This window comes from Scylla paramamosain, chromosome 19, assembly GCF_035594125.1.
Source record: "Scylla paramamosain isolate STU-SP2022 chromosome 19, ASM3559412v1, whole genome shotgun sequence".
Classification (NCBI taxonomy): Eukaryota; Metazoa; Arthropoda; class Malacostraca; order Decapoda; family Portunidae; genus Scylla; species Scylla paramamosain.
The window spans coordinates 22986142-22996141 of NC_087169.1; the positions used below are offsets into that span (position 1 = coordinate 22986142).

The 10000-nt window shown below is 53.6% G+C and overlaps 1 protein-coding gene across 2 annotated transcripts in view; it reads right to left on the reverse strand.

Moving 5' to 3' along the window:
- LOC135109949 (mucin-17-like) overlaps positions 1-10000 on the reverse strand; it is a 19819-nt gene that overhangs the window by 497 nt on the left and 9322 nt on the right. Inside the window, exons 1-2 of one of the 2 annotated variants that reach the window (XM_064021870.1) lie at positions 4633-6077; positions 1-4528 (exon numbers count right to left, since the gene is read on the reverse strand). The exon at positions 1-4528 is cut by the window's left edge and continues 497 nt beyond it. In XM_064021870.1, coding sequence (XP_063877940.1) covers positions 2087-4516 — 2430 coding nt within the window. In that variant the 5' untranslated portion in view covers positions 4517-4528; positions 4633-6077 and the 3' untranslated portion in view covers positions 1-2086. Of the gene's footprint in view, positions 4529-4632; positions 6078-10000 lie in introns of those variants that run through there. The other variant, XM_064021869.1, reaches the window with a different exon arrangement.

Below are 10000 nucleotides of genomic sequence, written 5' to 3' on the forward strand. Positions count from 1 at the left end.
TGCTGGTCTGCCGTGTCCTCAGCTAATCAATACTCGGGGGAAGGGAGGTACCCCATTACCCCCCACACACCGCCATCGTTTTTACCAAACCATTAATAATTGAATGTATGTACTCAAGCTCGCTCGGGCCGGCCAGGAGGGGGTGGGGAGGGCATCGGAGAAGAGTGTGTGTGTGTGTGTGTGTGTGTGTGTGTGTGTGTGTGTGTGTGTGTGTGTGTGTGTGTGTGTGTGTGTGTGTGTGTGTGTGTGTGTGTGTGTGTGTGTGTGTGTGTCCCCAGCAGCAGTGTGCAAGGCAAGGGGCAGGCGTGGGGCAACGGGGAACCGGGCCTCGCATATGCTTGCGTTCTAACAAACAAAAAAATAATAACTGTAAATTCTCTACATGGTTCTCCTGTTTACTCTACTACATACTGAGCAATCGTATCACAATAGTGGTCAGTGGTTGAGAATTTGAGTAGAGCACAACCGAGGTTACAAATCGCTCAGCCTTAAGTGAGGGAGCTTCCTTATGTCATCACAGCCAATTAAGTATCGTCTAACTAGTTATCATTATTGTTAAGGCAGTGCCATTGTACTTCACACTTGTGCTACCTCCTGCTGCAGCATATTCATTGGGCAACACTAGCGTGCCAACCCAGCCATGACGTGAGGCTGCCAAGCCAGCACGGTGCCACTCCCACCCAAGGTGTGGCACTGCTGGCCCAGCTGACCCCACACACTACCAGACTGGGGATGGTCAAGTGGACTTTTGAGATAAGACAGAGTGAAACATTAGTGGGAGGTGTGGGTGAGGAGAGCCTTGTCAGACCTCCCATGTACATTTCTACAGTTGAGGAGGCAATTGACATACCAAAGTGTACTTTTCAGAACCACTTGTAAAAAAATCCTAGACAATACAAAAGTTGCTACTTTTTGACAGTTAACAAATTCACACAATCTCACAGAAATCAGAGAAAATATATAGAATAGCATGTATATAAAATTAACATATATTTCTGTTCTTTTAAAGACTTTTAAGATTCAAAGGTATCAAGTGCTGGCCACAAGGAAACTGAACAGGAGACCAAGTATAAGCTGTTGCCAGTATGTGAGGTGCACTGCGTGGCACCAGCACGTGGTCACTGCGCTCTATGGCGATCACCACGACTAGAATCAACGAGTCATTCTATAATAAAATCACCCGAGATCAAGGTAATTGATAAGTGGGACATCACAGTCCACTCAGGACCCAACCAGCTCCTCGTGTGACTGCCAGATTACTCGTGAGTCAAAACGTTGCACTGAGAACAATTTTAGTGACCCGTGTTGGCCTGAGCAAGCTGTGGCCCCATTGGCACCAAAGAGAAACCCACAGGTGACATGTTTAGACCCCACCGTGGCTTGGGGTGAAGGTGGGGCTGCTTTTTGCCTACCCAATGTAATGGGGCTCAATATTTTGAACTTGCAGGTGGGCCACAAAGGTTACTTCCCATACAGCACTAGCTTACTCACATTCCAGGCCACAATGATACAAAACAAAGTAAATACTGAAAGATACTATGTATGACACAACCACTTGAGATGAAACATGTCAACATTACTCAGTAAATAATCAAAGTAACAATTAAAACTGAATATAAGCACCTTTGTCTATAATGTAGTATATCATTTAAGTTTTGTCTTAAGTAATCAATAGTTTGGCAACTACCTGCCTAAAACTCTGGTACGGAACCTTCAATATTGCCACTGTTACATGAATGAGAACTTAATATCTGTATATTATATGCAGGTACAGTATTTAACCTTAATCAGAGGGGCTACTGGCCCTTTGCTGCTCAGCCACACAGCAAAGCTTCCTAGGGCCGGGCAGACCAGAGCCCTTGGGACACGGTGAGGAGGCTGCAGGTTTGGGCTAAGCAGGCCAGCACCCTTGGGACATGGGCGGGAGGCTGCAGGTGTGGCCCACCGCACCAGCCAGGGGTTGAGCAAAGTCTGGTTGTCCACAAATGCACTGGATTGCGATGTATTTTTCCTGCCAGCATGGCGGCAAAATATTAACACTGATTCCTTTGGAATGAATTAACAATTAGCTAAACTACATTAAATGCTAAGAACCAACCAAGACATTTATAATGGAATCAAGGTCCTCATTTGCTTCAAGTCTTTTTGAGGCCTCAGGGAAAGACTTGAGCACATCCTCGGCACTGAGGGACGGCAGCTTCCAGGGCGGCCCGTCCTCTGGCCGGTTGTAGTCCAGATCACCGCCTGTCTCATTGCTCCACTCACCATACTCATTATTGTTCATGGAGTCCAGATCAGTTTGTGAGGACAGACTTAGCACAGAACACCAGTTGATGGCGTCCGTTCTCTCCTCTTGGGGCACTGGTGTGGGTCGTGGGGGGGGCGTGGAGGGAGAACTCTCCCCCTCGGTACTGTCTGTCGTTACGCCGGAGGGTCCTTCCCGACTCTCCTCATGAGGAGTGTTGGCCACCAGGTTTGGGTAAGCCCGCATGTGCACCGTCTCCCTGCTGTCGTAAGAGCCTGAGGCGTGGTCCGTGGGGAGGTATTGGGGGGTGGGGTACACTGGAGTGCTGTAGTGGGTGGCAGGGGGTGGGGTGCCAGGGGTGGACGGAGGAGGGGTGGAGGGAGCTGCCAGGGGAGAGCCCACCAGTGGGGTGTGCATGGAGGACAGTGGGGTCTCTGTGGCTGCTGGAGGTGTGGGAGATGAGGACGGCATGGGCTCTGGGCACGGCGGGGACCCGGGGCCTAGGGTGGCTCCCTGTAGGTGTGGATGTGCAGGGTGGCCATGGGAATGGGCCAGGAGGGAGGCCACGCTCACTCCCTCAGCCTCCAGCTCCCGCTCGATGTGTCTCAAGGTGTTACAGATCAGGACAGATCTGTGAAGGCTGGGGTCCGGGAACTGGCGAAACCTGTTCAGTTTGTACATGGACATGTTGAGCACAGAGAGCCGTTGCTGGTGGTAGCAGGAGGGCCTGGGGCTGCTGCGGGTGGGGTCACAGTAGGGAGACATGCACCGCGGCGGCCCTCGGGAAGGCAGCAGGGAGCCCCGTACCCCACCGTAGGCATTGCCGCCATAGTTGTAGCTACACCCATTCTCTCCCTCAAAGGTGCTGTAGTTCTCCCCTGTGGGATACACGTAGGGCCCAGGGCTGTAGCTTTGTCTGGGACCGTAGTATGAGTTGGGCTGTCCATAGGAGCTAGGGCTGGTGTAGGTTTGGTTGTAGGACTGTGCTGGGTAGCTGGAGGGGGATGTGGTGTAGTTGCCACAGTCACTGGAGTAGGTGTGTGTGTAGGGTGAGGCACTGCCCAGCTCCAGGTAGGACTTCCCATTCTCGTCACACTGAATGGATTGGCTGGAGGTGGACTTGTTGGGGGAGATCTCCATGTACTTGTTAGTGGTGGGCTGGGAGCCGTCATAATAGTTACAACTCTCCCAGGTGGGGGTGGAAGGCCGGGAGGGGTAGGACTCCCCGGGGTAGGAGAAGGGGTGGGGCTCATACACTGGTGAGGAAAGCGCTCCCTGGTAGGTGCTGGTGACCACTGTGCTTGTCTGGGTGGCAGTGACAGTGGTGATGCTTCCTTCGCTGGGGAGAGTCTTGGGGCCTGGCTCCTCTGTGCTGGTGCCAGTCGTGCTTGTGGCAGTTGTGGTGGTGCAGGTGGTGGTAGTGGAGACAGAGGTGAGAAGAAAGGTGGTGGTGGGTAGGGAGGGGAATGGTGAAAAGGGAGGGGGAGGGGGTGAAGATGGGGTGGTGGTATGGCCAGTAACTAGTGGGGGGGTGATTGGAGCCTGAACCACCACAGGGGAGGAGGGGGATGTGTTGGTGGTGGCAAGGGGGATGGTGGTGCAGGCCACCACAGAGGAGAGTGTGGGGGTGTACACCGTCAGAGGAAGGGGTGGGCTGGGGAGGAGAATGGGGACTTGTGACATGGTGAGGGTTGGGGCTGGAGAGGGCGTCACCTGGGGGCTGGTGGAGGTCGAGGGAAGGACTTTGGACAGAGACAATTGAAGAGAGGTGGACGCCGTGGTGGTGGTGGTCGTGGTGGTGGAAGAGGAGGAGGTGGAGGAACAAGACTCCCCCGCGTCTCCAGAAATCACTCTGTTCTCCACCTCGTCGTCAGAAGAGTTGTCGATTGAGTTGCTGTCGATGAAACCTGAGTCTTTATCCTCCTCGTCGTCAATGAAGTTGTCGTGGTCGTCATCAGAGTCGTCGTCCTCGGACTCCTCCGGGAAGGTGTGGTGCCCCGGGAGGCAGGGGGGCGCGCTGCCGGGCACGCCGGGGGGCAGCTCCTCTTGCTCCAGCCTAGTAGTGGAGGGGTCACCCGTGGCGCCGCTAGTCAATTCACACTCGAGGGCGGGAGTGGTAGCGTGTGCGTGGGTGAGGGCCGGGTGGTGCAGCACGTCCTCAGCACAGAGGGCGTGGGGCGGTGACGTACAGATCACCTTGGCCGCCGGCAGAGCCTCCCCGCCGTCCTCGCCAGACCACCGCCGCTTGCCGCTTGCTCGAGGAAGCCCCATCGTCGAGTGCCCCTGTAAGAGTGAAAGCAATGTTAGCACAAATCACCAAAACACCTAACTCTTACTATACTACACACGAATACTATTAAAGTACTACATTTAGTACTACAGCACACCTAAGTTAACGAGAGATGCGAAAGGACGCCTTCAGGGGTTACGTAGTACATGTGAGGAGGCAGGCGGCCAGATCACGCGCGCCCAGCATGTTCCCGAGGGCACTTTCGTCGTCACCATGGCCGCTGATAAACAAGTAAAGACAGCAAGACACCTAACTCCTAATACCCAGATAGAAGGTACATGACGCAGGCAATTATTGTGTCCACCCCTCCGCCGGGTAGAAAGCCTGGGCGTCTGATAAACCCCATGAAGCAAGTATTTATGAGCCCTCACTCATAGAAAGGCAGCCTAACCATACTACTGCCTCTACAATATATTTTCCATCACCATGACTGTAATTTACAACACCCAGGCCCATTCATAGTAGTGGAAGCAGAAATGAAGTTTTATTGCTTTAAAATATTAGAATTGTATATGTAAAAAAGAAAAAAGAAAAACGGGAGTGAGCGGAGCGCAGTGCGTGGCGAGAGGGAAGTAGGTAAAGAGGGCGGGCTGCCACCTCGTCCGATTGCGCGCTCCTCCCTCGGCTTCGTCTTTCACGTGCGTGCGTATATCCTTTAAAGTGAATAGGCTAGTACCATCTACGGACATCAATTCGCAGGTGATGAATATGTTTGGCATAAAGCCCCAGCAGCGTACAAAATCTCAACATTTGTATACGGCAGACCATTGAGACGCGGGGAGGGAGTGACTGGCGGTCGTGGTATCCTTGGTGGCTGGCTGGCTGGCTGGCGGGCCGACTGGCTGACTGGCTGGCTGGCTGGCGACCGGACCGAGTGTCAAACTATCTAGTTAGACTGATGGATGAATGGCTGGATGATTGAACAGCGGATTGAAAAAGTATATAGATGATTGACTGGATCGAGTGTTCAGGGAGTGTGTAGAACAATAAGATGGGGCAAAGTGATAGTCTGACTGATAAAACTACGCGCTGGTGAGAGAGAACCTTGAACTGGGAGGAGGAAATACTGTGTATAAACCTTCATCCCATTACTTAAAAACACCATACGACAGTGTAATGACTTAGAACGCATTAAAGGTTCTATTACTGCAAGTAGTGAATGAAGCGAGTGAGCGAGTGAGTTGGAAAGCTTACGAATACTTTCTTCTCCGGCAAACAGGAGGTGGTGGTGGTGGTGGTGGTGGATGTGAGTGCGCAGCGCGGGTAGTGAAATTGTACGGGCACACTTCCTAGACTATTCCTCAGTCCTTCCTGTCTACAATACACTCACCGCTCTACACACACACACACACACACACACACACACACACACACACACACACACGTTTTCAAGTAATCAAGAGTGCATTGGGTGGAAGAGACACGTCTACTGGTTCTACCTCATAATTTAAAGGCAGGGTAGTAGTGGTAGTAGTACCTTTGATTTTACAAAGGTTTCCATTTCACTCTACGTTAAAATCTCTCTCTCTCTCTCTCTCTCTCTCTCTCTCTCTCTCTCTCTCTCTCTAACCCAGTTCCCCTCCACCCACATCCGTGGCGTTCCGCCTGGTAAGAGCTAGGCGTCTCCTGCTGGCGGGGCAGAAGGGGCTGACGGCTGCTCAGGCCCCACAAGAAACCTTCGACTACAGGGAGAACTTCAGCATCGGAGAATTTCCCATTTTCTGTCTGGTCGGAGAGGCCGGGGACGGGCGGGCGGAGGAGGAGAGAAGGAGGGGATGAAGCAAGAGAAGACAAAAACCGAAGGAGAGTCGAGGCCGTCCCCCTCCCATCCCAGCATCTCCCGCTCCCCCCGCCCAGCCACCCTCACAATTTTTCAAGAGGGGGAATTTTAGGGTTCTCCATTTTGTCCCTCTGCGTCTGCCTCCGCCATGGTTTTTCAGTTCCCCCTTTCTATTTTTCTACTTCCCATTGTCGTAATATAACGAAGCTTATGCAGAGTCGTGAATGAGGACGGGGCATTGACGGAGCTCTCTTTGACCTCCTCCTCCTAGCCCCTTCCCCACACCATGCACGTGCAAGATTTCTGTAGTAGCGACTCGCAGGATACTCCAGAGCGAGAGCGGGGGGCGGCGCGGATCCCCCGACAGACAGGCCTCGGAGGGCTGCGGCCCCCAGGCGCCGCTGTTAAAGAAAATGGGATCAATTCAGCAGGGAAGGCACATAAAAAGAAAATTAAGGGGCGAGAACGGTTGGGCCTAACTTCAGGACCGCCTGCTCGGGAGACTTTGTCTTGGAAGTGCCATGTGCGACACACGAGGATCCTATGGGTGCACCACAGGACAAAACACGAGGTCGATAAACCTTGAGCAATGTTGTCTAAGTAGTGGCGCATTACCATGGCAACGAGGTAAATAGTGGTATTTTCTAGTGGAGGAGGCGGCCGCGCCTGCGTGGCCGCCCTCCGCCACCAGGCTCGCTCCCGCCCGCCGGCCCACATTAACGCTACAATTGCCTCTGTCTACACGCTGCCCGGCTCCACCAGGTGCCTGGCGTGACACAAATGCAGATACATCTTCATCCCGACTTTTTTTTTTTTTTTTCTGTATTTCGAGAGCGATTACCATGTGTAACTCATTACAGATTATACGATATATCTTCGAAATAATTTTTGGACCTTAGCCAGGGCAAGTTGCCTCGGGGTGGCTGGAGCACAAGAGCGAGAGTTGCGGCACGAGGCAGGCAAGACTGGCCTCTACGGCGGCGGAGGCGACAGCAGCAGCAGCAACCCGCCTTGTGTAAGAGCGCTCGCCCCACCACAGCTGCACCAGCAGTCCACCTCTCCCGCCAGCCCTGCAGGGACCGCCAGCGCCGCCGCCCTAGACATGTACTAATGAATGAATGCAATGGTGGGATAGGGGAATAAACTATCCAAACTTGGAGTTGTACTAGTACGAGGGAAGTTCAGTCGCTTTTAAATGCAGGCGTTAAAGGGGTTGGGAGGCCGCCCACGCCAGCCAGCCAGCCGGCCGGCAGTGCCGGCACTCAAGGAAGAGTAGAGCCTCGGCGGGGCGGCGGCGGCAAGTTTTGCACGCAGCGCTCTCACAGTGACGTAACAGGTGGATACACGTCCATACCTCCCGCGCCAACTTCAACTCAAGAGGTGGTGAGCGTAGCGAGGGAGCGACTGACAATGACCGCACATGCTGCCGCCTCTTCTTGCCACCTGTTGGCCTGCTCTCCACCCTGCCCACACCTGCCCTCACGCCCCGCCCCTCTCCCTGCCCAAATATATATTAACAAGAGAGCATTAATCGTGTGCGCTCATCGTCACGCAGTGGAGGTCGGCGGAGGCCGCAGAGTTCACGGGGCGCCCCTGAATGGTGTCCCGAAGAAGGGACTAAGAACGCAAGGGGCCGTAATGCGAGCCCGTGGTAAAATTATTAATTTCTCTTACATTTCTTTGTTTTGATTCCTCCATATTTCTCGAGGCGTGTTTTCTTGTTGTCCTCAGAGCTCTGTTTGCTAGACTCGGGTTGTGGCGCCCCCGCACTCCCCCTACGGACGAAAATCGAACTTACTCCTCCCTGCCCGAGAGGCTGCATTGGTGTGCTCCACGCGCGTTTTGTCCGACCCACGTAGCAACCAGCCGACGCCGTTATTCCAATTTGGTCTGTGAGTCACCCGCGCGTGAGGGCTGAACTCCCGTCCCATTGGCTAACTTATTGTTCGACCAGTGGTAGAAAGGCTCGGCGCCTGCGCGGAACTCGACAATTTTAGATCTTGCGCGCCGAGCAGCAAGGGCGAGAGTCCCTCGCTGCAGCGTCTATCGGTGCCTGAGGGGACGTAACCCACATCACGGGATATAGCTCCCTACGGGATAGATGCGGAAGGGCGATATTGGAGTGTAGTTTACCTTGAGTGAAGCAGGGAGGGGCCAGGGGAGAAAGAGGGAGGGAAAGAGGGAGACCCAACGGTGACTGGCCGGGGTGAGCGGCGCGGCGGAGGCAAAAACCGCCTTACGTGCGAGCGCCAGAAGGACGGTAGTCGCGCACGCAGCTATCATATGCTAGTTGCTAGATACTCCGACAGACTCCTGTAAATTCTATCGCGTCGTACATAGAATCGAGTTTCCCGTGCGGCGCTTCAGACCTAAACTTGCTTCATCTGCGGCAGTGTGTTGGGAGTCCCGGTTCTGCGGCAGGCGGCAGTAAGAGCGAGACTCCCTTGGCCCCCGCTGGTATTTGCGGGTTGAACAGGCTCCGGCGAGGCCACGTAGAGACTGTTCCTCTCTCGCAGCTGTGGACCAACTGGCTCCCCACCACCGACGTCAATTTCTACTGGCGACGGGCACATCTGTAGGGCTGCGTGCACAGAGGGGCTGCGGAGGCCTGTATGAGGGGTCCTGCCGCTGGCTTGTTGTCATTATGCAGCCGAAGAGAGACGTGCGCAGAGGTGCCTGTACCTGCTACTCGCAAACTTGTACTCGCGACTCCAGCATGACTCAAGGCCGCTACGGAACACACTCACTATTTCGAGGACCGCCTGCCTTACTCCGACTTTAGTACTGAGAGCGAACCACGCTCATTACACTCCACCTCCACGTCCTCCTCCAGTTACTTTACTCTTCCACATTCTCCGCCACCAACAGCACTACTACTACATTCTCTTCCATATGCAACTCCTAACTTCAACTTCTCTTACTCCCTCCTGCTGATACTCCTGCTGGTGTTCCCACGTTAGCACGCCTGTAGGTGGTGAACACACACACACACCTAAAGGAAACCCCGAAAGAAAGTGACAAAACTGGTTCAGAGAGAGAGAGAGAGAGAGACAGAGAGAGAGAGAGAGAGAGAGAGAGAGAGAGAGAGAGAATGAAGAGTAGGAGGAGGTGGGGAGAGAAGTGAGTAGTGAGTAAGAGGAGGGGAAAGAGGCCGACGAAGGGAGGAAGTGAAGGGAGAGAGAGAGAGAAAGAGAGAGAGAGAGAGAGAGAGAGAGAGAGAGAGAGAGAGAGGAACGTGGGATGGGAGGGTTGGAGGGGCCAGAAGGGGACGAAGAAGGGGAGAAATAAGTTGGCGAAGAGAAGAGGGGCGCCCATTTGGAAGGATGGGGGAGAACGAGGGGAAGAATGGGGGAAGGGGGCAGAGGAGAAGGATGGGGGCGTTAAGGGGGGATGCTAAATTAGTGAGAGCAAAGCAGCCAGGAATCAACATGTATAAATATACGGATAAAATGGAGAGAGAGAGAGAGAGAGAGAGAGAGAGAGAGAGAGAGAGAGAGAGAAAGGATGGTGGTATGGGATTCTTAACTCTATCACGATTGAAAATGACATTGGCTAAAAAAGAAAAGGAAGAAAACTCTCTCTCTCTCTCTCTCTCTCTCTCTCTCTCTCTCTCTCTCTCTCTCTCTCTCTCTCTCTCTCTCTCTCTCTGCCTGGCCAAAACAAGGAAAACTCAAAAAACACGGCA